The sequence below is a fragment of the Orcinus orca genome, chromosome 15, assembly GCF_937001465.1.
Source record: "Orcinus orca chromosome 15, mOrcOrc1.1, whole genome shotgun sequence".
Classification (NCBI taxonomy): domain Eukaryota; kingdom Metazoa; phylum Chordata; class Mammalia; order Artiodactyla; family Delphinidae; genus Orcinus; species Orcinus orca.
Genome location: NC_064573.1, coordinates 67,114,900 through 67,142,652, shown reverse-complemented (window position 1 = coordinate 67,142,652; position 27,753 = coordinate 67,114,900). Strand labels below are relative to the sequence as shown.

Below are 27,753 nucleotides of genomic sequence, written 5' to 3'. Positions count from 1 at the left end.
GTTTTTGAGCATCTCCTTTGTGTTAGGTTTTGTGGGAGAAACAAAGATGTAGAGAATGCAGTCTCAGCCCTCAGGGAAGTTATAGTCAAGTAGTGACTCAACTGCCGTGATACATAACCTCAGTGTGAGCGGCTGGTGACAGAGGTGGTGATGATATGGTACTTTTCCACCTGCCAGCAGCTTTGCCCTGGCTCTGATTCAGTCTTCACAAGAACACTGCTGTGAGAGTAGGGGCTGTGTTCTGGTTGCTCTGTGTCACCTCAGGAAGCAGAGATGCAGAGGGATCAGGTGACCTGTGTCTGGTGAGAGGAATAGCAGAAGCCACATCCCCCGAGTTTCCAGAGAAGCACAGAGGACGGGCCCTGAGACTCTGTACCAGGCTGAGGAAGGCAGGCCCGGGCGTGGAGTGAGTAACAGAGACGGCCCACGTGGCTGCCTGCAGAGCCCCCACCCCGTGCAGTTTTCCTGCTTTCTCTTTCCTCATGTAGCAACTCGAGGAAAGGAGCACCAGGCCCCTGGTTGCCAGTATGTGGTTGAGATCCACTCGGCCATGCTTGATGAGACAGATTGAGCTTCTTAATTCAAAACATTTTGGCTTCTCAGATTTTTGTAAGTAGCCCAGGAGATGAGCATTTAGGTATTTCTTTTTTAAAGCACTTAAACTGAAAGTTCTACGTGACTTAAAGCAGTAGGTGTGCTGGTAGTTTTTCATCTCCTAATTTCATAAAGTCTATTTACTGCACATCCACAACTTCGCGTGCTAAAGGCTCCCAAAACACTCATCCTTCACGGAAGCCAAGCAGTGAAGTCTCCCCTAGTGCGATGGCTCGACACAGTAAACTAATATTCCCTCTCCCGGGGCAAGGCGCCCCCGAGTTCCGTCAGGTCAGTAACTCGCACAGTGCAAGGGCCCCAAGCTGACTTGACATGATGAGAAGTAGTCTTGGTCATTATATACAACAACCATGCTGTCACAACAGAAGTGCTGGTTTATTTTAAGTGAGCCATTGATTCTGTGTGCATGCCCCGGCATGGCACAGAGCCTGTGGTTTCCCCACTCCTTGAGGTTTCCCACTGACAGCTCTGGGCTTTGATAGCAGGGCCAAAAATAAGCTCACGAAATTCATAAATAGCAGCCTACACAAGAGCAAAACTGCTTCTAAGTTCACTTGACCAAAAGCGAAACAAAGGACCGTTTTTCTGTCCTCTGTGTGCTAACCCCTTGTTGGACAATATAGCATGTGAAAGAAATACCCAAGAATAGATCTTCCTAAACGACTTCATCTGCTTAGCAAGTCTTTTTTGGGAGTGGATATTCATGTTTAAAGTGCATCTTTGTCTCTGACATAAATCACAGCAAGATCCTTTTTGACCCACCTCCTAGAGAAATGGAAATAAAAACAAAAATAAACAAATGGGACCTAATGAAACTTAAAAGCTTTTGCACAGCAAAGGAAAACATAAGACGAAAAGACAACCCTCAGAATGGGAGAAAATATTTGCAAATGAAGCAACTGACAAAGGATTTAATCTCCAAAATTTACAAGCAGCTCAATATCAAAAAAACAAACAACCCAATTCAAAAATGGGCAGAAGACCTAAATAGACATTTCTCCAAAGAAGATATACAGATTGCCAACAAACACATGAAAGGATGCTCAACATCACTAGGCATTAGAGAAATGCAAATCAAAACTACAGTGAGGTATTACCTCACACCAGTTAGAATGGCCATCATCAAAAAGTCTACAAACTATAAATGCTGGAGAGGGCGTGGAGAAAAGGGAACCCTCTTGCACTGTTGGTGGGAATGTAAATTGATACAGCCACTATGAAGAACAGTATGGAGGTTCCTTAAAAAACTAAAAATAGAACTACCATACGACCCAGCAATCCCACTACTGGGCATATACTCTGAGAAAACCATAATTCAAAAAGAGTCATGTGCCACAATGTTCATTGCAGCTGTATTTACAATAGCCAGGACATGGAAGCAACCTAAGTGTCCATCGACAGATGAATGGATAAAGAAGATGTGGCACATATATACAATGGAATATTACTCAGCCATAAAAAGAAACGAAATTGAGTTATTTGTAGTGTGGTGGATGGACCTAGAGTCTGTCATACAGAGTGAAGTAAGTCAGAAAGAGAACAACAAATACTGTATGCTAACACATATATATGGAATCTAAAAAAGAAAAAAAAAACGTTCTGAAGAACCTAGGGGCAGGACAGGAATAAAGATGCAGACGTAAAGAATGGACTTGAGGACACGGGGAGGGGGAAGGGTAAGCTGGGACGAAGTGAGAGAATGGCATGGACATATATACACTACCAAATGTAAAATAGATGGCTAGTGGGAAGCAGCCGCATAGCACAGGGAGATCAGCTCGGTGCTTTGTGACCACCTAGAGGGGTGGGAGGGAGACGCAAGAGGGAGGAGATATGAGGATATATGTATATGTATAGCTGATTCACTTTGTTATACAGCAGAAACTAACACACCATTGTAAAGCAATTATACTCCAATAAAGATGTTAAAAATAAAAAAAAGAAATAAAGTGCATCTTTGAAATCTAGGATGTGTCCGGTCTCATCAGGAATGAGTGAGAACAACAGTTGCCGTTTTTTCTTTATATTCGACCCTGCCTGGTAGTCTGGCCCTGGGTTCTCCTACTAAGCTACCCACCCTCCCACCCGCCCATCCATAGCATTCCTCTTTCTCTCCCCTTTGATTTTTGTAGTATTTTCCTTTTCTACTGCAGTCCATTCTTTGTCACTCTTTAACCGTATTCTTTCTATTAACAGTTTTCTTCAAACCATCCCCATGTTTGGAAATCTGGGGTGACACCCTGTATGCTGTCACATCAAATCTAAGCCCTTCTGACTGCCCATCCCCAGCCCACCTCACCAGCCCCGACTCCTGCCTTCCTCCCAGTCTAAACCCATGGTTTTACCTTAGTCATCAAAGAGTTAATAATCACACACACACACACACACACACACACACACACACACACACACACACGCTAACACTGCTCATTTCCCCATCTCTGCCTTATTCCTATTGCTTGCCCTGTCCAGAATGCCCCTCCATCCTACCTTTCAGCTTCTCTGTCATATTCTTTGTCTAAGACCAGCTTATGTCCATCCTACCCTGAGGATTTGTGACTTGTGCCACCCAATGAGGCACTAACACGTGATGTAATCTCTTGAGTAGTTGACTCTTGTTGGTCTGGTTCCAGCCAGGTGGTGAGCCTCCTGTAGGCAGGGCCGCCTCTGCGGCGGCCCTCCCAGTGTTGGCCTCAAAGTTGGGCCTGTCAAGGTTTGTATTTCAGATTTCCAAGCCTAAGATGGTGCCGAGAACCCAGCTTCCAGGATCCTGAACTTCCTGGGCACCATGAAGCCAGGACAAGGCATGGCCTCGTGCTGGAACTTTGCTAGCGGGGTTGCTGCTTTTGTGGAATTTCCCAGTTGGTGGCAATGTTCTAGGCTATCAGACTGAAACTGTTTTCTGCTTTTTCCTTTCAGTTTACTATTAAGCCATTGGATAAGAAAATTGATGTCTTCAAATTTAACTCCTCAAAGCTTCGTGTTAATAAGCTGGTAAGTTGAGATCCTGGTTTTTGTTACAGACTGTAGTTTTTCTGTGAAATTGAAAGCCGTTTTTGAACCAGTATCAGAGTGACATGTTGTGAGGTGTAGAATGATAACTCACTTGGTACGTGCTTCTCTGATCAGCCTTGAAAGATTTCTCTTTAGCTTAACCTAAAGAGTCAAACCTACATTTTGTGATGAGGAATTTCTAAAAGTTATTTTTATTGAAATACTTTATACATATGAAAGAATATGTATAATGTATACATGGGGTATAAAGAACAACAGAAATAAACAGCTACCTACCCACCACCAAGCTTTAAGAAACAGCACACTCCCAACACTGTGGAACCGCCCTTGCATTAGCACCCTGCTGTCCCCCCTCTCCCCAAAGGTGACCACCATTCTCAGCTGTGTGCTTAATATCCCCCTGCTTTTCATCAGAACTTTAGTTCGTATACGGCAAGTTATGTATATGTTTTTGAAATTTATATATGTGCTATCAACTGTGTTCTTCTGTCACATGCCTTTTTTACACATTATTTTTTGAGATTTATCTACGTTGATGCTCAGAGATATGGTCCTTTCATTTCACTGCTGTATAGCATTCCATTATATATTCTGTTAAAAAAAATATATATATATATATTTTTTCTCCGTTCTCCTGTTAATGGACAATTAAGTGCTTTCTGCATCTTGTATCTGCCCACTGGTGCGCATGGGCAATTGCTTCCCTGGAGTCTAGAGAGTGTCTTCACGTAGCCCTGCATGTGGTATATGTCCAAATCAAGGTTATGTTACGTTGTTTTCCAAAGAAGGTGAATTAATGTACAGATCCAACAGCCCTGGGTGAGACTTCCTTTTGCCTTATATCCTATATCCTCAGCAATTGTGTTATTAGCCTTTAAAAATTTTTGCCAATCTTGTGCATTTAAAATGGTATCTCAGTGTCATATTAATTTGCATCTTTACTAATGAGGTTGAATATCTTTTTGTATATTTATTGGCCAGTCTCATTGTCTCTTTTGTCAAACTTGTTTCTTGTCTTTTGGCTGTTTTTCTTTTGGGTTGTTTGTTTTCTTTATTGGTTATCTCTTCTTCCACTTTGTGTCTTATTTTTCCTCTTGCTTTTTATGTCTTAACAAATTTTAATGTAGATAAACGTATACATCTTTTCCTTAACTATTTGCGCTTTTTGTGTCTTGCTTGACATCTTTCCTTATCCTGTGACCATCAAGATATTCTTCTATGTTCTCTTCTAAGAATTTCCAGGGCTTGATCTTTGCACTTAAGGCATTAATTCCTCTGGAGTCGAGTTCTGCATGTGGTGGAGGTGGGGGAATCCAACTTACTTTTTTCCCACGAATGACTTGTCGTCCCAGCCCTGCCTGTTGAACAAGCTTAGCCGTCATCTTCCCTGGTCTGCGGAGCCATGCCCTGACTCCGCAGAGTGAGGGGCATCAGAAGACAAGCTAAATGGCACCCCTTCCTCTCTTCACTGTGATTGTCTCCAGAGCTGAGGCCTGGAGGCCACAGGGAGGACGTTGGTGTTTCCCTCCATACCTTCTCTCAGGTTCCCCACAAGAGCCCTTGGACTAAGATGCTGTAGCTGCTGTGCTGTCTCAGTGGAGTCAACGTGTGGGTATAACATTTCTCCTGCTTTCATTGCACAGATTCTCCAGCTGTGTATCGGGAACCACGACCTGTTTATGAGGAGGAGGAAGGCTGATTCTTTGGAAGTTCAGCAGATGAAAGCTCAGGCCAGGGAGGAGAAGGCCAGAAAGCAGGTGAGCAGGTGAACTGCCGTTGTCTCCTGGTGGTGGTCTCGGCCGGGAGGTAAGGAGTGGTCATGGGCTCACAGGAGTCCTTTGAGCACGGATCTGCCTACTCTTATTTTATTCCTGTTGGGTCTTTTTGGCTGATGAATAAATGATGGTGGGATGTCAGCTCTGGAAATGAGGAATAAACTCTAACAGCATATCTCAAAGACACATCCCTAGTTATTTCTCCAGTGAATTGAGTGAAGTGTGATTAATGCACGTTGTGGGCAGAGATAGCCAAGCCCACATGTATCCACCCACCTATCCACCCATCCATCCATCCATCCATCCATCCATCCATCGTCCATGCAGCTAAGCTTTCATTCTTTCTGCTTGCCTGTCTCCTGTGCCCAGACTTCTCCTTTTCTAATTAGATGGTGATGGAATGTAGGGCAGCATCTCTGCGCCCACTGCTGGAATTAGACTCCGGCCGCGCTTCCCCATTGCAGGTCAGCCCAGGCGGCACATCGCCCACAGTGAGAGGTGCCAGGAGCATGTTATCAGCAGCCTGGACGATCTGCATCATTGTTTTCTACTCTTAGACCTTTTTGACTCACCGCAATCCGCACAGCTAATCTGAGCCCCGCTGCTGAGAAATATCAATCATGGCTTTGGATGAACTACTAGACAGAGTAGCAGCAGCTGCAATCGGCTGCCCTTAGGACTTGCAGGCTTGGAGGGGTAATAATTAGTCTGTGTGCAGCTCTCTAATTTGGGTCCTCCGACGAAGCTGGCTCCCGGCCCTGAGGTTTAGAATGAAATGCCCAGTGTGATCCATTGTGCTCTCGGCTCCGTCTCTGTGCTCTCGGCTCCGTCTCTTTGCTCTCTGAGATGGCAGGCCACAGATGTACTCTTTGGGATGCTTTGGGGTGGGGTGGGGGGCAATGGAATGGATTTTGCTGGACAAAGAAATGCTCCTGGGCCAGCACAGGGTCATAGTGGCAACTTCAAGAAGAGCCCTCTCTGAGCTCTTTGTCAGCAGAGGAAAGCTTAGAAGTGAGAGATCTGATCACGGCAAGGAGTGTGTAAGCCTCCAGGCTGGCAGAGAGTAGCTTGAACACACCCCTGGACCTGCACTGCCTGTGGGATGGCAGATGCACGTTCCTGGCATCTGGCAACCACAGGTCAGGGGCTCCATGGCCCAGCAGTACAGACATTGACCTTGGAGCCAGATGTGAAACTTAGTATGTGACCCTAGTGATTGACTTACCTTCCAGATCTCGGTTTTCTTATCTGTCAAGTGGAGCTAAGTATCTCTCTTCTGTGTCTCAGATCAGAGGACACACTGTACCTGAAGGTCTTTGTGAGCTGAAACCGCTTTGCAAACAGGAGGTCCCTTATGATTGGGGTGGAGGTCTCAGGGAGGGTGCAATGCTGAGAGCAGAAGGGGATTGTAGACTTTTTTCAAGTGGAGGATAATGGAGATCTAGTCATCCACCTAATGGGAATTGTAATATGATGGAAATTAGAGAACAAATTGGCCAAGCTTTTCATTGACCTGCAAGAGGAAAACTGGAGAAAAATTTACTGTATTTTATTGCTTGTCTTTGCATTATTCCTTTGAGGCCCAATGCATTTTTTTGACTTACTATTTAGAAAAAGCAGCAATCTTAAAAATCTTGTGTTTGGGAGAAGATTGAAGCAAGAAGTAAGTAATTAAATGTGCTTTAATTATTTAAGGAAGAAAATAGTGCAGTGGTCACTTCTGGCTCCTGCTTTCTGAACTCAGCTAGAGCCCTAGGATCACAGAGAATAGCACTTGTCCTCTGCTTGTTCCCCTTATTAAGCTCGGCATGTGGCCCAATTAATACAGTGATCCGGAAGGCAAGGGAGGCGGCAGCAGCTTAGTGCTGGTGCCGTAAGGATCAGGGCCGCGTCCTCACTCCTCCCCCCGTGCTCCCTCCTGTCACAGGCCTGGCTCAGGAGTTGCTTTCGCTTGAGGCTGTGGGGGTCTGTGCTTGGCTGCCGCCGCCTCCTGCTGTGAAATACGATGTGTGAGCTATTGATGCATCACACGGATGATTCCATCTTCTCCGAGGGTCAGAGGCAAGAGTGGAGCTACTGTTGATGAGATTAGAGGTGTGGGATGGGTCCGTGTGGATAAGAAGTGGCACGGTGGCTCACGGTGGTGGAGAGGGACACGTGGTCTATCTCTGGAGCTGCCCCTTGGGGAGAAGGAGCCTGCATTGTGTCCTGTCAGCTGTAGGGCAGAGCCACTGGGGTCTCAGGCACGTTGGCCAGGTAGCTGTTTCCGTACCCAGCGTGTACGGATGCGCCCGTACATCCAGGTGGAGACTGGCTCCGTGTTCTGCTGTTTGTTCATTTACAACTAGATGATTTTTCAAGGAGCACGGCTTTCCACTCTAGAGCTGGTTTAGAAGGATGGAGGGTGGTGGACGAGGAGAACGACACTGGTACCTAAAGTCCAGGGAAGAAAAGGGTCCCCAGAGGGGAGACCCTGGGCACTGGCTGTCCTCAGATCTGTGGCACAGCAGGTCATGGGACCTGTGACCAGTGGCCGCTCATTCCCCCTAGATGGAGAGGCAGCGCCTCGCTCGAGAGAAGCAGATGAGGGAGGAGGCTGAACGCACGAGGGACGAACTGGAGAGGAGGCTGCTGCAGATGAAGGAAGAGGCGACGATGGCCAACGAAGCCCTGGTGACTTCCAAGGGGCTGGGTCCTGGGAGGCTACTCGGACTCCCTCTGGTTCTGGAGTTAGGCCCCCAAGGACCACAGATTAGGCACATTTACTTTGACATTTTGGCTTAAAATTATTGTCTTCCTCTCCGCCTGTGTTTCCAGGAGCAGATTTAGATTGAGTTCAACCTCCAAGTGCAGGCAGACTCCACTCACTGTGGGTCACCTTTCCCGCAGGGTGTCTCAGCCTTGGCCTGCCCCACCTCGGGGCCAGGTCATCCCCTGGTGGGGGCCATCCTGTGTATTGAGGGCTGGTTGGCCGTGTCCCTGGCCTCTGCCCACTAGATTCCCCTATTTGTGACAATCAAAAATGTCTCTAGACATTGTGACGCGTCCCCAGAGGGCACAGTCTCCCGTGCTTTTGAAGCACTTATTTAAAGAGAAAGGACAGAGTTAAGTTGGGTTTCTCCCTCATAAAGTGTAGCCTCAGCTCAAGTGGGTCCCCATGGAGGGACCCTGAAGGGCCTTCTGAGAAGTTGAAGGGTGTGGCTTGGGGACACTCAGTGGCAGGGCCCCAAGGAGTCCAAGACCTTGGTCCTTGTTGACCTGAGTGTCTGAGGCCTGATCGGGGCGGGATGACAGGCACAGGACTCCTGTTCCCGCTGAGCACGCTCTTTTCTCCAGATGCGGTCTGAGGAGACAGCCGACCTGTTGGCCGAAAAGGCCCAAATCACTGAGGAGGAGGCAAAGCTCCTGGCACAGAAGGCAGCAGAGGCCGAACAGGAGATGCAGCGCATCAAGGCCACGGCCATCCGGACGGAGGAAGAGAAGCGGCTTATGGAGCAGAAGGTGCTGGAGGCCGAAGTGCTGGCGCTGAAGATGGCTGAGGAGTCCGAGAGGAGGTCAGCATGGGGGCAGGGAGGCCCTGCGCTGGGGCAGAGCCTGCTGGCAGCTGCTGACCTGTCTCCCGGGCAGGGGCAGAGGCTCCTTCCCGCACAGGCCGGTGGGGCTGGAGCTGGATGGGCGCAGTTCTCCTGTCCAGTGGACTCTGGTCGGGCTGTGCCTTTGCAATGAGCCCCCGTCTCTGTGATGCTCGTGTTTGCAGGAAAACCATCGAGCTTGTCCACAGGCTGCTGTTAGCTGAGGAGACATGAGGAGGCTCTTCTGACATTTACAGAATGTGCTTCTTTTCCCTTCTGGTTTGAGGGGTGTGTGGGGAGACAGCAGCTATTCACCTTTAACGCTTCCCTGAAGATGGGAGGGGAGGGCAGGGTACCCTGGCTCACAACCAGGTCGAAGGATGGGACTGTAGTCTGTGCTTTTCAAAGACAATTGGAGGCTCTGGGCTGTGCTGGTTCCGCAGCCGTCAGACAGCCCTGGCTCATTCCTCGCGGCACTCGGTCTGTGGGTTTAGAACACCTGAATTTGGCTTTTCACTGCCAGGGTGCAGTCGCTCCAGTTTCCTCTCCATTCTTTGCGTGTCATTCTGGGAATACAGTTCCACGTTTCCTGCCCTGCCCCAGGCTCCTTTCTTTCCATGTGCGGTCACTTCCCCGTGAATGATGTGTGTTGGGCTGGGTCCCCTGGGTCCAGCGTCCTGACGAGGCACGAGGCCCTCAGCGACGTACTTATCTTCCTGCCTGAGGCCCAGCCCACTCTCACCCAGAAAGAAGCAGAGGAAGCTTCTAGCCCCTCCCCCGATTTCCCTCCCCCTCCCCCAGTTGCAAAGATTCATCCTTGACTCTTCTGGCCACCTGCTTCACTGCTCTCCCAGTTTTGATTTAAACTGGAAATCAGTTGAAATGAACAATACCTGGGAATGTTGTTCCTGCTTCGGAAGTTCTGATTTCATGTAAATCCTCCCCCACCCCCCAACCCCCGTGCTTGTTTGCCTGGTCTGGTGCCACCCTCAGGGTTAATCCAGCTCCCTCCTCTCCAGGGGTCAAGGGGGAAGAGGGGTCTCTTTCCTCCTCCTGTCATCTTCTGTGGAGCTGAGGGCCCCTTCTCTCCTTGCAGGGCCAAGGAGGCAGATCAGCTGAAGCAGGACCTGCAGGAAGCCCGCGAGGCAGAGCGAAGAGCCAAGCAGAAGCTCCTGGAAATCACCACCAAGCCCACATACCCGGTGAGCCTGGGGCTGCCAGCCGCGCTGCTTCTCACCTCGTAGCGGTCCCTTCCCTCCCAGCCCTCCGGTTCCCCTGGTGGGGCCTTCAGGGCGACTGTTAAGCAAACGCATGGTGGAGCGAATGGTGCAGAATGTTCTAGGGCCTTGAGAGAGAGATGGGACGTAGGGAGGTGACTTGGTTTAAGCAAAGTAACGGAGGTGGGAAGCAAAGTGGTCCAAGGGGTAATAAATGATACCATTGACGATCTTATAGGGCAGATGGTGGGAGAAGTAGATTGGGGCCATATTTTAGACGACCCTCTGATCTGGGAGGAGAAAGTCCTCAAAACAAATCTAACTGCCTCACTCTCTGCTTCAGGGGTGGGCACGCTGGGTCCAGAGCCTTTGTGGCCTCTGGAGGGGTGGGTGGTTGACGCAGCAGTGCCCTCGGTTCTTGTGGAACCGAACCTCCTAATCAGATTTCTCCTTCGTAGCCTATGAACCCACTCCCAGCCCCGCTGCCTCCTGACATACCAAGCTTCAACCTCATTGGTGACAGCCTGTCTTTCGACTTCAAGGATACTGACATGAAGCGGCTTTCCATGGAGATAGAGAAAGAAAAGTACGGAGCCCCTTCCCCTCCCCTGTGCCCCGCGTGGGCAGCCTGGCACTAACTCGTACAAAGGTTTGTTCTGTCCTCACCCACTGGGAGAGGAATTTCCTAATTGGAAATGAAGGGCGACAGACCAGCATTCATCTTCCAGGATAAAAATGACACTTGATTGGTGATCCGGAGTTTGTAGTGACTCCAGAGCTCACCTGAAGTCTAGGACTGGCTGTCAGAGGTCTCCAAGCCAGTCAGACCGCTGTTCACGTGGTGGTCCATGGTGGTCGTGTTCTAACCTGGTGATGCGACACGTTTCCTAGTTGTGTTCTCTAGCAGCTGAGCTCTGTGGCGGGTCCCATGTCTAGAACAAGGGCGAGAGAGAAGAAACTCCAGCTCAAGGCTGAGGAGGGCTAACGGCTGGGGCTACAGTCATCTTGAGCAGCCCTGCTGCGGGATCCGCACTTTGAGCCCAGCGTGCCCTGAGCTGTCTTCCTCCTTCACTTTATGGTCAGGGGACGTGGCTCTGAGATGGAAGGGAGCCCCACTGCACAGGGCACCTAACCGAGGTCCCCTAATCAGGGCCGTCGGTAAATCGGCCATCTGTGCCATGGCTGGGCAGGGAAATGTCACAGTAGCTGCCAGGCACGAGGTGCCTGGGTGACAGGGTCCTTTATCTTTTATCTCATTTCATTCCCACCAACTGACTTCAAAGGTAGGTTTAGTGTTCCCATTTATAAATGAGAACCCAGATTTAGAGCATTTAAGGAGCTCACCCAGCACCCCACAGCTGATGAGGGACAGATCCGGGGTTCAGCGCTTCGTCTGTCTGACTTTGCGGCCCATGTGCTTTCACCTTGTCTGGTGTCCTCAGGTAACCCTCTCCATGTCCAGCACGGGCAGCCACAGGCCGGGCAGTAAGGCTCTCTGGGCTCATGTCCTGAGGATAGAGGGACCCAGCGTCTCTGTCTGTGGCACCCACAGTCCCCCCCCACCCCTGGTGGAGTTCCCCTCTGCCCTTCACTGTTTCCTAGGCGTGCTCAGCAGTACACGGTTGTGTGACTGTTTCCTAGGCGTGCTCAGCAGTACACGGTTGTGTGACTGTTTCCTAGGCATGCTCAGCAGTACGTGGTTGTGTGACTGTTTCCTAGGCGTGCTCAGCAGTACATGGTTGTGTGACTGTTTCCTAGGCGTGCTCAGCAGTACACGGTTGTGTGACTGTTTCCTAGGCGTGCTCAGCAGTACGTGGTTGTGTGATCAGGGTGAGGCTGCTTACTGCTTTTTCACAGTTCATGTTTTCTTACTCATTACCTGTGCACACCAGGCACCACCCGTGCGTGGGAATCACTGCAGAAGGTCCCTTGTGTCTGTGCTGCCCAGTTTGCCTGGCTGTGCCCGTGTAGCTGGACACCCTGAGGATGGCTTCCTTCATAGATAACCATGTGTGCTTGCAGGTGGTGGTGGGCATCTTTCTATTCCTGGTGTTTGCTGAGTGAGCTTCTGTCATCTTTAGGAGATTATGTCCCAAAACAAGTAGGGATGTGGCCATGGCCTATCAGAAGAGGTCACTAGAATGGAATTACTTCTCCGAGAAGGACTGAGACAAGATTGTTTTGGATGCCAGGAGGCTTGTTTCTTGTGTTGTTTTCTGTGTAGAACTAAAAACTATCTGTTATCCATTACAACTGGTATGAGAGTTTACTGAGCCTTTCCTACACTTCCTTCTGTTTTATCCCGACCACAGCCCTGTGATCGTTATCCCTATCTTATGGATGAGGAAACAGATGCAGAGCAGTTTAGTGACTGGCCCAAGCTCCCATGGCCCGCGAGTGGCCAAGCAGAGATGTGAACCCCAGGCTTAGACCCCGGGTCCCAGGCCAAGCAGCGTGTGGGTCTGGAGCCTCTCGGCCACGGTGCGCCTCACTGTTTGCCAGACCCCATGATACTCTGTCCTCTCTCTGGCAGAGTGGAGTATATGGAGAAGAGCAAGCACCTGCAGGAGCAGCTCAACGAACTCAAGACAGAGATCGAGGCCTTGAAACTCAAAGAGAGGGAGACGGCCTTAGATATTCTGCACAACGAGAACTCTGATCAGGGCGGCACCAGCAGCAAACACAATACCATTAAAAAGGTACCGAGTCTCTTATCTTTTGCTGATTAGGACAGTCGTTAATGAAATGTGAGGTTGGCACCTGGTTTCCTCAGTAGCCGAGTCATTAGACTGTTGTCATTTTTTATATGTACTTAGTTGAGGAAATTTTTTGACTCACGCCAGAAAGGGAATTTAATCTGCCAGTGTCTGTGAATCCATTGACTCGATGGAAGGGGAGCTTGTGTTAAAAGCTCTGATGAAATGAATCACGGTTACAGGACAGGTTTTGATCCATCATTTAGCAGTAAAGCAATTCTGTCTTTTAAGCCGAGGGGAGTTCTGCCCAGGGAGCTGCCTTACTTAATGAGAAAGCAAAATGAAAGGGAGGCTGTTGAGAATGGCCTCTCCCTCTCGTCTTTTTGCGTTTTTAAGTGGCAACGACTGTAAAATTCTGTTCTTGATTTAGAAACCAAATTCTGAATTTTTAACTTTTTTCAGACTTGAAAGGGAGTATCTAGAAGAACCTTAATGTTTTAAGAGATGAGACTTCATTTATGTTGCTAACAGTTTCATGTCTTTCTCCACGGATATTTTGAGCTTTCAGCATTTTGGAGGAAGTTAAATTCCATACTAACTATCAGCCCAAGAGTGTACATCTCTTACGCTGGGCAAAGCGGAAAGGTCCTCTCCTACCAGGTGATGTCAGCTCCTGTCTCTTCCCCCAGGACCAGGCTAACACCCGTAAAATGGGGGTCAGTAAGACAAGGTTCTTCATTGAGTTTAGATGGTGATAGTTAGATGTGTTTCACTTTGTACGCTTTAGCGTAGTCTTTAAATTGATCTCCCAGTTTGAGAACTGTCTGTTTTCAAGAGATCTGTATCTACCTGCCATCGTTGAGGGGTACAGTCGGGAGCCCTGAATCCTCCCTCTTGACTCCGGTTAGTATTGGCACCGAGTAGCGAATTCCTTTTAATAGCGTGACCTGGAGGGAGAGACCTTTCCACAGTCCACGTTCTTCTTTCCTCCAGCTTCTGTAACTTACCAGGTTTCCCTTCCAAACCAAATTCTGAAACAGTTAGCAAAGGGGAGCTGGAGTGAGGCCTCAGCCAGTGAGCGGAGAGAAAGAAGGATGACGGGGCCAGTGAGCCAGTTGGGCCTCACAGGAGCTGCCTCGGACCCTTCCCTGACCCACTCCTCCCCCGGGCGCCGGGCACAGGCTCATCTTTGCCACTGCTTCCATGAGCTGGGCCCTCGACCACAGGGCCCTGGGGTGCTGAAAGCTGGGGAGACCCGTTTCCAAGCCATAAAAACACACAAATGAAGTGACTTGTCACAATTCAGGCCTGTCTGAGCATTTTGCAAATGGCACGTGTGGCATTGTTGATATCACAGGGTATGTTTTTGTTTTTCTTCATTTTATTTTGCTGGTTTAGCCTCAAGCCCAAGGCAGAAGACCTATCTGCATTTGAGCCCTCAAAGTAGGTTATTCCCAGGTACTCTGTATGTGGTGATGGGACTGACCTCTGTGATACTAACCCCTGCATGAGCTTGCCTGTCTCTGTCCCCGGGCCGTGCCGAGCCCTCCCGAGGGCAGGTGGCGCCTGGGGACTGGCCGCAGCATGCTTCGAGTCTGAGAGCAGGCATCCGCCCTGTGGGGCCAGAACAGCCTCCAGGGTCCAGAAGGCTGCCTCGTTCTGAAGAGCATGTCCTGGGGCTGTAGGACCAGCCGTCCTTCATCTTGTGTCGTTGTCGGGCTGGGGAAGGTCATGGCTTCTTGTCCGGTCAGGTCTGTCTAAAGTCCTTTGTCTTGGTGGCGTACTCCTTAGATAAATAACCCTAGCATGGAAACGGGGTCAATTTGGGTGTTCTTAAGACTGGTGCCTTTAAAACGAGATCAAGACCTTTCATGTGGTGACAGCCTCTGAAGACCCGCAGTCATACCTGGCGGCTTCTGGTCGTGGGATGAAGGGGCTGCCCGTGTTCCCTCATTTTCCTCTAGAGCCTCCCTTTCTGTACACATCTATTCTCTTTTCGAGTACAGCAAACCAATAACACAGGGGTCTGATATGCAGTCAGGCTAAGCGGACTCTCTGTTCGCCGGCACACTAACGGCCACCTCTGCCTGGGCTTCTCCACAGTCTGGGGCACGGTCGCAGTCGGCGTGAACTCATGTCGGGACAGAGAAATCCGGGCACCCAGCAGACGGGTAGTCAGTGCTCGTGGAGTGAATTAATTGAATAATTGCTGCTTTCCTTCTGCAACAGTTCATTATTCTCCCAACAGGCCTAGGCAGTGGAGAGAATTTATTACGCGCAATAATAACATCCTGCCTCTGCTCCTCGCCTGCTCCCCAGTAGTACCCCCGCCAGCAAGCCCACCCACACCTGACAGTCACATGGGATGTGTCCTTTGGTGTCCTCACCGTGCTTTCTGCTCCTAGAATAAAATAAGCCCATTGGAAGCTCTGTGCGAAACAGTGTGATCTGGCATAGGATAGGTCCTATTTGTGGTTGCTATTAAAGTCCCAGATGGATCTCATTAGAAGATGGATTCGATCTGTCAGTGGTTCCAGGAACCCATGGCGTGAACCACAATTTGCGTGTGACACTTTTGTTTAGCAGGCTCCTGTTTCTTCAGCTTTCATACCGCACGCTGGCGCTGAACACGCCAGCACCAAGTGGCGCATGCTCCACGCCGGGCAGGTGTGAAGAGCACGGAGTGGGCGGGCCGGGTGGCACCTCTGCTCAAGGGATCACCCCGTGGCACCCAGAGGACCCCGGGGCGGCTCCACTGTGGCTTCCTGGACCCCGTGGCAAGCACAGGGGCATGCAGGAAGTCCCTTTTTGTCTTAGTCTGTGCTGTCAGATATTCTCTGCATGTGACCGTCCTGTTCTACCTTGATATGGTTTCATCTCTCTTCTTTCTGTAATGATTCAGAACGCTTAAATTCTTCAGGGACCCAGTTCTGACCGTCAGTTCTCACTGAGCTGTGATTATAGACAAATGACGTTTGATTTGTAGTCAAATGTGTACTGCTCCTAGGACATGCACAGAAGCCTTTTTTTTTCTTTTTATTTAGTGTCTTGATGTGAACTTGTTTTCAAAGTATTCTGCCAAGCTCCAGTTAATCAAGAATTCTGATTAATCAAGGATTAATAAAATGGAGTTGGCTCTTAAGACAGCTGGACTTAGTATCACCAGATTAAATAGTGGCAGCTTTTGCTACATGTGAAGTTGGATGCACTTTCCACTTTCTCGACTTTGGTGGTCCCTGTGGCCAGTGACCAAGCCTGACAGCCAGTCACCTGCTGTGCTGGGGTGGCTCTGTCCTTGTGCCTGCTGTGGTCTGGGCTGAAGTGAGCCTAGCTGATGAGAAATACCACGGCGGGTTTTGAAGTGTGGGCGCCTAGAATGTCAAGGGCACAGCTCCATCTAGAAAGTCCGGGATGAGAAATGCAGACCGGTGGTGAACTGGAGAGTGTCCATTGTCCTGAAACTTGTCATTAATCTTGGTTCAAACTAGCCTGCATTGATTTTTGTTTTGTTTTTCATGTCTTTTGATCATACATTTCTTCAAGGAAAGACTGGTTCTGCTACCTCCCGTGATCCGGGTGTACTCCTCCCCCTTGCTGTCTGTCCTCTCCTGCCTCACCTCGAGGCCGGTGTCTGACCCTGACTCATCAGGACCCTCCAGGGCTGGTGACACTTAAGCTAATTACAAGGGTTTACCCACGGGTTACGTGGGAATGCTGAGAGGCAGTCCAGTTTTCTTCACCAAGGTTGCCGCTGCTCTGCCACTTACTATCTCTAAAATTCTTACCTTCTGTTAAGGGTCAGTGTCCTCACCTGTAAAAAGGGAATAAACAGTTCGTTCCCCCCCAGGATTGTTATGAGAATTTAGTGAGTTCACTGTAAGGACTCAGCGAGTGCTTAAAATTATATAAAGAAACAAATCTGCTTGTGAGCCTGGGCCGAGGGACGCACCACAGTTATGTGCACAACTTGTGACACGCGTATACAGTAAGTGTTTTAGTTTCCATGTGTTTAGAGGTAAAAACTTTTAAAACTCCAGAATGAACTCCGCTGACTGTACTATCTGATTTGGATTTGCAAGGCTGTATTTTTCTCCTCCTGCTAATCTTAACTCCACATTTCAATTTTCTCCCAATCGATAATCAGTACAACTGGTTTGGCATTTGCATCTGAGTCCCAAGCAGCGCTAGTGATCAGAAGCTGCCTTTGGGAACGTAGATTTGTGGCATTCTCAGGGGGAGTGACCATGACATGTATTCCTGGACTCTGGGTCTTGTGAGCGAGGGCGTGGGGTCTGGCAGTGAGGCTGGGGGAGGGGGACACGGTGTCTTGGGCTTGAACCTCTTGCCTTCAGAGCCACTGCACTGATGAAGTGAGTGGTGGCCAGGTGTGACTTAGCTGGGCAGCACATTCTGGAGGTGACAACACGTTCGCACCCTTCATCCCCTCTCAAGGGACAGCTTCACTCCCCAATTCTGGGCTGGTATGAGCGCCAGGAAACTTGTCTTTGTTTTTTGTGCCCGTGGTCTCTGAAGAAGCACAGGATTTCAAACGCAGTCGACAAATGAGAAATCCTGTGGGTCATAGAGCTTAGAAAGCTTATTTTTTTCGTAAATGGTGTGAACCATCGAGGTCTAGCTGTGGCTTCCGCTGGTGGAGGAGCAGGAATGAGGAGCCTCGACATTTATCTGAAGCTCCAGCCGCCTCTCTCAGATCGGGAAGACATAAAAGTTCAATGTCATCTTCAATTTGCATGGACTCCCTTTGGAGATGCAGGGCTGGCCGAGTCAAGTGGAGCACTTAAAACACCAGGGAAGTGACAAATCACAGGGCGAGGGTGAAGAAGCGTGAAAGGCGTCTCCCACAGTTAAAGCAACCAGTCAGGCCTCCCTTGTGACCTCCATCAGCATCGCCTGCCTGGACGGGGGCAGCTCCACAGGCTGCGCTGCCCGTGTGGTGAACACATTCAGCACCCCCAGACCCCGCCCAGGGACCCACAGGGCTCTGCCTGCTTCAGAAACCCTGTGATGTCTGGTGGAGCGTCCCCTGCCTTGGCTCCCTGGCTCCAGAACTTTCCCTTTGTGAGAACAGGGCAGATGTGGTGGGGGGAGGGTGGAGAAGAAAGGGGAGCAGGAGTGGAGTGGGGAGCAGGGGTCAGCAGAGGCACCAGGTGTGGATGAAGAACACAGGAGCGAGGGCACTGGCTCCGTGGGAAGCTCGGGGGAGGCGTCGCAGGCATGGGCTGGTCTCGGGGCACCCTCCTCCTGGACGTGAAGCCTGGGCTCATCCCTGAAGGCCACTCCCACCTCACGCAGACTGAATGTCCACGCGCCTCTTAACTGTCGAGCGCTTCCAGTTTTCTTGCTTGTTCCTGGTAGCTCCCTAGGTAGAAGATTCTACCAGCCTCTTTGCCAAAAGACCACGATCCAGTCCCTCCCTTTGGTTGGTGGGCTTTACCTGGTCAAGCAGTTGCCCTTTGGGAGGCGTTGAGGAGTGTGCAAAACCTGCCTCGCCCTTCTAGGGTATTTTACCACCATTTGGAAGTGTCTGAGGACATTAGTGGGCCTTATTGGATGCAGTAAGACATCTCATTTGGTCCCTCAGCACTGAAGATACGTTTCAGTGCAGCATTCCTCCAACACCTGATTTGTAACTGCAACAGCGGGAGGGAAGAGTCGGGATGCAAACTCATTCTGCAGGCTCGAGGTTCTATTCTTATGATCCTTGCTGTGATTTCCCTTCTGATATTGGCAATTAGAAATGACATCGGTCTATCTGCCCCATTTCCCGAAGGTGCTCGTTCAGAGTGCTCTGTGCCCATCAGTTAGCCTCCCCCTGCCCAGCGAGGTGAATCAGGCCGATTCGTCCATTTTCCAGGTGGAGGAATGAAGTGAGGCCCTGCCAGCATCACACGGGCAGCTTGAGACATGGGCAGATACCGGTTTCCAGGCATCATCCTGCCACTTTAGGTCCCTAAAGGATTAGTAAACCAAAGGCACCCTCTGGGTTTTCCCAGGCATATTTCTCTCTAGAGCAGATACAGTAGCTGATACCAAACTGGATTTGTTAATTGTGGTGGACTCGGCCCTTCATCCTACCTCTGCTTAGGGATAAGTGTGTGGTCAGCTCTCTCCCCGTGCACATCACCAGATGGTATTTGGGTACAAGCTGTCAACTAGCAAGACAGCTGAATAGCTTAATCTGACCCGTTTATAGCAGCCATCCCCCTTCACCGGCCCTGCCCCCTCAGCTTTGATTTGGAAGGGGAATGTTTATCACACCCCAAACCAGAGATTATGTTGGAATTTGCTGCTGCTGGATTTGGCTGTCACCTTCCTGCTCCTGGTGGAGAATCTGCCTGTCCTTTTGTATCTGCGCCCTCCCCCGCTCCTTCGTTCTCAATATGTAGTGGTTGAGAGGAAGTGTAACATGATTTTAGGGCTTGCATTTCAATTCCACTGCATTTTTATGGGACAAGCAGAGTCTCAGCGCCTAGAGTTATTAGGTTAGTATCTAAAATGGGTTCAGCGTTGTGGGTCTTTTTGTTTAAAATGAATTAGACGCTCCCCCACCCCTTCTTCTCTTTTCCCCCTGGGGATGAGTGGATTGAGGTGAGGCCCCCAGAGACTAGTTGGAGGAATCCTGGAGCTCTGGTTAGTTTTCTTCTCCCAGTTTAATTGTAGAGCTTCTTCTCTCTCATCATTGATAGCCGAAGTGGCTCTGTGTCCCACCCACCCCCTTTTGCTTTAGGAACAAGATTATCACAGTGCGGCCTTGTGAATCAATTTCTCTGTGCTGATGAAAGTGTAATTCATTCTTAATCAAACAGCCTTGCTGCTGCAGGCTCTGTGCCGGAATACATTTAGTTATTCTGTCTTCACTTTGGGAAGCAATCCCTCTCAAAAGGACTTTTGGAGGAGAGCTGGAAGGAGGGAGCTGGCAGCCAGCCTGGGGCTGTGGTTTTCCAGCAGGGGGCACTCCTGGGAGTGAGGCCGGAGGAGCTTCGTAGCTGGAAGCCTTCACTGCAGAGCAGGCCAGGAAGGATCGGCAAGCCTGATGCTGGTCTCGGTGCTTCCAGGCTTGCTGTCTCTACACCCTGGGGCCCTCTCTCAGGGGCAAGCCAGGTCCTTGTATCTAGACGGGCTGCCTGAAACCCTCGCCCAGTGAGTGGGAGCCCGTGAGTCTGCATATTGTTTGCATGCCCGGGTTCAGGAGAGGCTGCCGGGTACCAAGTCCTTCCCTAGGGTTGGAGGAACCAGCCTCCTGTCTTTTTAAGGAGACAGAAGTGTCTCCCGAATCTGATTCATTAGCTGGTGGAGGTGTCTGTTCGGTGATACTGCACACAGCTCGGGTGGTGTGAAGAGGTCTCGCCCTGCCAGAAGGCTCCCCGTCCTGCCCTTGCACAGCCTGGTGGCCGTCACAAACAACGGGCAGTGTGATGGGGAGGTGGCTGTGGGGGAACTCTGCCAGGCTGTGTCTATCAAGGCTGGGCAGGAAGAAGGGGCCAGGCCACAGGTGGGCCAGAGCGCCCCCAAGACAAAAACCACACCATACAGATATGCAGCCGAGAAAGAAGAGGAAGTTTGTCTCCTCAGAATGGAGCTGGATTAGTGACAGACTTGAACAGCCGGTTCAGTCAAGAGAGAACTTAATTCCTCCTGTATTATTCACACGGCGGATTTTAATCAGATGTGAGGAGACAGCTGCAAGAGAGAAGCGGGTCAGTCCCGTGCCTGGTGAGGAAACTTCATGTTCTTTTGTCATCTTCAGGGAACTGGTGAGAGGAACGTGGGGTGCAGAGCTCCCGGAGGGGCTGGATGCGGCCGCCAGGACTCCCTGGCCGCCTCTGTCTGGACCCACGGGGAGTTTTGGACGGTGCGGGGCAGACGTGGCCACCAGTCATGCTCGGGCAGAACTCTACCCGCGTGTCCTCAGAAGGATTCAGAGAAGGTGGACCAGACTTGACAGGTCCCAGAATGAGGCAGCCACTGTCCAAGAGGCCCTGCTTGTCTGTCTGCGTAATGAGGCCTTTCTGCTTCACCACCTGCTGGAATTCGGAGTCCGCCCAGCATGGCAGCGTGGTCGTAGAGCCACGTTCTGTGCACCTGGGGAGTCCCCCATGGCACCGCCCCAGTCCTGGAGGTGCTGCCCCCCAAGCAGTGGGTCTGGGGTGATGACAGGTGTTGCTGGATCACCAAAGGGGCTGCAGGGTGGTGGGTGGCCCTCGCGGCTGACTCCGGCTCTCACCGTTTGGCACCGCAGGATGCGAGGCCCAGGGTGGCGGATCATCTCTGTGGTCCCTTTGCCACGCTGTGCGGAGAGCCAGGCCCGTCCCTGAGCAGGAAGGTGTACCGAATGCTGACGTGGCTTGTACACCTTGGGGTAGGAGAGGGTAGCGGGAATCCAGGATGCTTGTGAGCCGATTTCCAGGAGTCTACGAAGACGACCTGCAGAGGCCGTTCCCTTTTTGAAGGGCTAGCTTTGTGCTGTTTCCTCTAAGCCTTCCCCTCCTCCTTTACGGATACCTCCTGCCTGAGGCTACACGGTAAATGTGACAGTGAGCTTTCTAGAAAGAGCAGGTGGTAAGGGATCCCACAGGTGAGGGGAGGGCTGGGGTGTGGGGCGGAGCCGGGCCGGGAGCGCAGCTGGCAGTGCCTGAGGGGGAACCTCCCTGCCCCTGGGCTTGAGTTCCCATGTGGAAGAAAGAAGCCCAGGCTTCTCCCCACGGACCGTCCTCACTGCCCAGCTCCCCGGCCTGTGCTCCAGCATGAGCAGGTCCTGATGCCTGAGATGAGGGACGCTGTGGAGGTAGGGCAGGCAGAGGAAGGGTTCCAGCCGCGCCAGTCAGCTCGTGCGGGATTATCCTCTGATGACGGGCTTCCTGTTGGAATTGGAACCACCACAAACTGTACAGAAAGGGTGAAAGGCGGGGGCGGGGCAGCCAGGTCTGCCTGTGGGCCGAGGTGGGACGCTCCAGTGCCCTTGGTGTCAGCAGCCACGTCCGCCACCTCCGTCCGGTGGCTCTGCCCATCCCTCCAACAGCCTGGAGACCATGGTACTGTCTTCTTGCCGAGGCTGCGCGTCCAGGGTGCTCTCCTGCTTCTGCACGGCCAGCGTTCGATCTCGCACCGCACCTCTCCTTGGGCTGGGGTGCGACTGCTGCTCTTGTGAGATAGGAGGTCAGTGCGGGCTGGGATCCAGGGCAGTGTGTTGCCCACTCGAAGAGGCCTTTGCCTCCCAATAAGCACACGCTCAAGTGACTGGAGTCTGGCGCTGCCAGAGCTGCCAAAACCCTCCACTGGCACCTCGAGGGGATAGCCAGCACGCAGCTCCGGTAGAAGGATCCAGGAATTCTTGGAACCATCATTGTACAAACGGGCAGGAGGCTCTCGGAAGCCCCCACAGCCCGGGCTCCGTGCCTGGGGAAGAGGCCAGGCCTCTTGGGGGCATCTGCTCTCCCTGCCTCAGAGGCTGTGAACCCTGCCTTCGCCCTCACCCCTCCAAATCTGCCCTCTGCCCTGCTCCCCCTGGAAGGAGAGGAGTCGGAGCTGGGGGAGGGGCGATGTGACACTGCTGTTAGTAACACCAGCTGTAGCGTTTCACCACGCGCCAGGCACGGCACCGAGCGCTCTGTAGAGTTTCTGTCCCTCCGCACGTCACCCTGCGAGGCAGGGGCTGCCACCACCCCTGCTTCTCGGTGGGAACTGGGGCCAGACGGAGTCAGTGACCTGCCCAGGACCACCCAGCCGCCCAGATGGGCTTTGGGTTGGTCAGTCTGGCCGTGCCTGTGAGTGACTCAGTGTATGGAAGGAAGGGCTGCGGCAGAGGCCCCGTCCCCTGCAGGTCCCCTGTACCGTGAGGAGCCGGACTGAGGTCTCCCCGGGAGTGTGGGAGGAACCCGAGTGGAGACACGGGGTTTCACACCTTTTGATTCACTTTCCCCCAAGAGCCTTTTTGTCCCGGTGGCTCTCTGGCTGTCTTTCTTTCTTCCCCAGTTACCATCCTTGTTCCCATTATCACAGAGCACGTAACTCCCGGCCCGTCTCCTCTGCTTGTGTTTAGGGAGAAACCCATCCTTCTAGAGGGAGTTCCTTTTCAGCAAAGAAATGAAAGGTTTCTCCACTCCCGTTGGAGCTGGGCTTTCCAAAGGGTTTCTGAAATTGGTTCCACTGAAAAAAAGAGCTCAGATGTCTCCTTGCATTTAGCTTGTTAGTCAGGAACTTCAAGGCCAAAAGATTTGGCAGGATTTAAAGAGCTGGCTCTCAAGCTGTCTCATTTTGAGTGTACTGATGCTGCGTGTCTTTGATGGTGAAGTGGTTGGTTTGGAGTCTTCTTCCCCCACCCTGTGGAGAGCCAAGCTCTCTTTGGATTCAGGGACTGCCAGAGGTCGAGGGAATGGGCCAGACCATCTAGCCTGGCCCCATGGTTTAACTCCAGAGAAAAGCGGCTCAGAGAGGTCAAGGGTGTCCACTGAGGCTACACAGCGAGGTGGTGACGGAGAATTAGCGCCTGGGCCTTCTCAGCCCCAGGTGGAATTCTCAACTTTCCCCTGCATCTCACCATTTCGTTATCGTTATCACCTACATCTCATTCACTCAACAAACTGAGCTTCTGCTATGTGCAAAGCACTAAGCTAAGTGGTTTGAGGGTATGAAGATGAACAGTACGCACTCTGTGTCCCCCCTCCCTGAAGACACTCCTTAGCAAAATCCCAGAGCTGGGTATGGGGCACACAGTCTCACCCAAGTAACTGATTTCAGGAGTAGAGCAGGAAGCAGGGCATTGGGGGTGCGCCCATGCCAGATGCTTCTGTTTGGGGAGATCCTGGGAAGGGACCTCCCGAGTTGGGGGATTGGGGTTTGGCAGCCCGGGAGGTCGCAAACCCTAGTTAGTGCTTTATCTGCCAATCAGAGAGCTCCACCGCCGATCCTCCCTCTCCCTTCCACGTCTTCTCAAGCTTGTGCCGCTCAGGACAGCATTCCTGGGAAGGCCTCACAGTTTCTGCCCAGAGGACCGCCCCATGTGCTGCGCCCTCCCTGCCTAAACCAGCCCTACCTGGAAAGCCAGTTGCCTCCCAGTTTGTGGATGGAAACCCCCTCTCAGCTGCCAGGTCACGGGCAAGTCTGCTTTGGGGCCACCTGGGGAGCCAGGAGTGGAAAGGATGAGCTCTTCCTCACCTGACACAGGCCTGCCCTGCCCGAGGCCATGTCTCCTTGCCCGAGCAGCGTGCCCAGGGCATGAGGACTGAGACACTTGCATTGCTGAGCTGGCCCTCGAGCCCTGGAGCGGATGAGCACCCAGGCTGGGACCAGCACGGACAGCACAACAAGAGGCATCGTTAGAGACTCCTTTGTAGACGGGGATGTGAGAATCTATTAAAATGCCCAGGGTTCCCCTGCCCTCTGTGAAAAGGCGACATTGATGACATTTTCCTGCTGACATGCTTCTGCCCACCAGCCATCCCTCCTGGCACGTCCTCATTTGTCACCTCCTAATTTGAGTTCCTGGGCAAATCTGGAAACTTACTTGGGATTGACCACGAGCTTCTTGAACATCTACTTGAACCGTCTTCCCTTTCACTCCCAGCCACCTTTGAGTTTAGTCCGGGAGGCAGGAGGGCATCCTGTCGTGAAAGAGCTGAAAGCCAGCCCCCCTTTCACTTTCTTCTCTGCTTCCTTGCAGCTCACCCTGCAGAGCGCCAAGTCCCGAGTGGCCTTCTTTGAAGAGCTCTAGCAGGTGACCCAGCCACCCGAGGATTGGCCACTTCTGCTTGCAGCACCGATGGGATGGGCCTGACACCGAGGGAGCCATCCGTGGGCGGGCTGGATGGGGGCTTCCTTGGAGCTCTGGAGCTTTTCCTGGCTGAGCGGAGAGCCCAGCCCCCTTCACGTGCAATTGCCTTGAACTATGACCCTGCAGAAGTATCTCTCTTGGGGTTCTAGTTCTCCTGACCTGAGTCTCTAAATCTTTTTGAGTATTTGCCTTTCCTTATCTAATGTGGGATTCTGTGCTTCCTTCGTCCAAAGCACCCTGGGGTGTGTGTCTTACTGTCCACTGCTGACCTCCCAGCCCTGTCTGGGAAGTGGCTGTAGGAAGTGAAGTACACAGGCCCCCTGGAGACCGGAAGGCTGGTGGCATTCCCCCCCCCCCCCAGGGTTCCAGAAAATTCATCTCCTTCACTGGTGAGGAACTGGCATGGGAAGAAGTGTGGCCGCCCAAGCCCAGGCCCACAGCAACCTGCCTGCTACACGTCATTGGAGAGCGAGCCAGGCGATGGGTCCTCGGCCTAGGCACCCCTGAGGTAGCCCTCTGGCTGCCAGCTGGTGGGGAATGGGAAAGGCAGCTGTGCCTGGGGGAAGACCCGGCAGAAGCTGTGATGAAGGGCTGCCTGCCAGCAGAGGGCCTGGGAGGCCAGCAGAGCCGTGTAGGAACCTGCACCCTACAAAACACTCGCTGCCTTTCTTCTGCCACCTCAGACCAGGGTCCAGGAGGCAGGCGGGGCCCTCTCCAACCGTAGCCTCTCTCGCACGTGGCAGGCGGGGTGGGGGGCTCCCCGTCACTCTAGTCAGCACCTGGCAGCCCAGCCATGACCGGGGTCTCTGTAGGGCTCTGAGGCCCCGACACCCAGTTCCACTGGCCCCAGTCTGCCTCGTTGATCTGAATGGTCTCTCCTCCCGGCCACACGCCAGCAAGGCTCTCCCCCCCGTGGCTGTACCTGGGCCTGCTTGGCTGTTGCCCTCGTCTCCTTGAGGGCCCTTCGCCTTATGTTCTCCCCTGGGCCATGTGAGGGAGGGGACGCAGGTGACCCCTCACAGTCAGTGCTCTGCACCTGCCGACACACGACCCCTGGCCATGCCGGGTGGCAGCAGGTCACAAAGCCACCCCATGGCCCATACTCACTCCTTGGTTGGGGGCCGCTTTCCTGCCCTTTCTTCCTCCATGGCTGGTGGTGCTGCTGTGACCCGCCAGGCCATTCACATCCTTCCGATGAGGCTGCTGTGCAGAGCCGGGGATAAGTGCTAACCAGTGAAAAGAAGTGTATTAAATGAAGGCGTGGGAGGGCCTGGAGATTTCCTGAGGGCAGAGGTGGCTTCTGGCAATCCTGTGTGGTTTTGAGAAACTGAGAAGCTCGCAGAGATCCTGCCAAATTCCGTGGTCAAGCTGACCTAGTGGTGTCCTGGGCTTGCCGCCACCTTCTTGGGTCACCTTGCACGGTGTAAGCCAGCCCTATGTGTCCCCCCAGCCCCTCAGGACATGCAGGGTGGGACTCTGAATCTGGACACTAAGCATGAATGGCTGTAGCTGGAAGGTTCCCTTGTGTCTCTCTGTCTCTCTGTCCCTCCGAGGCCTCTTCCCCTGAGACACGGTCCCGGCGGGGCTCCTCCGGCCGCGTTTGTAATGTAAGGTCTGACAGTTGTGAGGCTGTTTCCTCAGGCTCACCACCCATCCCTAACCTGCACATTTAGTCTGTAACAGTGGCTGTGGGCACAGAGCATGGTGGTCATTCATAAAAATGTTGTCAGGCTTTGTTTTTTTATTATTTAACTGCTGTGTGTATGTCTGAAGTCTGGGAAATGCCGAGCCATGCAGCCACAGGGGAGCCGGCTGGGATCTGAGCTGTGGAGGGAGCAGACTCTGGAGGGCCGGCAGAGCCTGGCTCCAGCAGGGACAAGGCAGCTCTCCTTGGGGACAAGAGCTGGCAGGTACCTCCCAGAGATGAACAGGCGGAGAGGATGGCGGCCCTCAGAAATAGCTTGAGCCCCAGTGGAAGAAGGAATGAAAGCAGAGCTTGGTTTTCAGGGCGTGTGCCAATGGCCGAGGTGACTGTGTGATTTGTAAGTGAATGAGCTTAGGTCTTACTAAGTAAGGAAGCCCCCGACCTCCATTGAGAGCAGGGCCCTGCCCGGATTGTTTCCTTTGAAGTGCTCCTGATGGTCCTTGGGCAGAAGCACCGTGCTGGTAACACTCAGCGAGGCTGCGCTGGCAGCCCCTGGCGGGTCCACGCAGGGCACCTCGTTGATCTGATTTAGGCTCCACCTCAGCCCCAGCGGCTCTGTCCTGTGCTGTCCTCACAGTTATTTGCGCACCCACCGGGCCCTGCTGGACAGCACCCCGCGGCACTACTTAACGCTTCCTGAGTGATTGCGTTCTGTAGTCTTGGGGACAGGTTTCTCTCTCCCTTTCTTTTCTCTTTCAAATCAAAACCGCAAGTCCTGAGGCTAACAACCTGCGACTGGCTAAGCTTCGCCTGCTGGCAGGGCTGGGGCCTGCAGGCCCCTGGAGGGGGCGGCCTTGGCAGGGAGATGGCCTCTCCCAGCCGCCCCGGGGCCAGGCTGGCCCCTCTGGGCTTCCAGGGAAGCTCCATCCACCCGTTTTCAAAGACTTCAAACCATCCTTCTTCCTATGGGGCCTCCTGTCAGGGCCACACCAGGGAAGGCTATTTTCTATTCTGGGGGGTTGTTGTAATTTAAATGATTGTTTTAATAAAAATTCTAAGTTGTAAAAAGTTCGTCTTGGGCTCCCTCAGTTTGCTCGTTGCTCTGGCCATTGAAGTGTTGACTGGGGCTGGGGGGTGGCGGCTCCCTGATGTCCGGGACCTCAGCTCCAGCCCCACGTCTTTGGTGGTGAAAGGGTCCCCTTTTCCAGGCTGACGACAGCACCGCGACTGTGCCTTCACCAGGACACCCCTCGTGCTTCCCGTGAGGCAGGCCCTGTACTGGGTCCCAGTCTCTCCATGTCCTTCCCACACCCCTCGCCTGTCCTCAATTCTAGACCTGAAAACTAGGGCACCAGACTGGGCAATCGCTCCAGGCACTCCTGCTCTGGAAGATGGGGCGTGGGCAGCATGCAGAGCCACTGGGGGCC

At 52.3% G+C, this 27,753-nt stretch overlaps 1 protein-coding gene across 3 annotated transcripts in view; it reads left to right on the top strand.

Moving 5' to 3' along the window:
• The window catches only part of NF2 (NF2, moesin-ezrin-radixin like (MERLIN) tumor suppressor), a 77,988-nt gene extending 50,591 nt beyond the window's left edge, over nt 1–27,397 (top strand). Inside the window, exons 9-17 of one of the 3 annotated variants that reach the window (XM_033412916.2) lie at nt 3,535–3,609; nt 5,274–5,387; nt 7,956–8,078; nt 8,742–8,959; nt 10,074–10,179; nt 10,653–10,780; nt 12,728–12,893; nt 14,289–14,333; nt 24,571–27,397. In XM_033412916.2, coding sequence (XP_033268807.1) covers nt 3,535–3,609; nt 5,274–5,387; nt 7,956–8,078; nt 8,742–8,959; nt 10,074–10,179; nt 10,653–10,780; nt 12,728–12,893; nt 14,289–14,324 — 966 coding nt within the window. In that variant the 3' untranslated portion in view covers nt 14,325–14,333; nt 24,571–27,397. Of the gene's footprint in view, nt 1–3,534; nt 3,610–5,273; nt 5,388–7,955; nt 8,079–8,741; nt 8,960–10,073; nt 10,180–10,652; nt 10,781–12,727; nt 12,901–14,288; nt 15,321–24,570 lie in introns of those variants that run through there. The other 2 variants (XM_004283744.3, XM_033412917.2) reach the window with 2 other exon arrangements.
• The last annotated feature ends 356 nt before the right edge of the window (nt 27,398–27,753 follow it).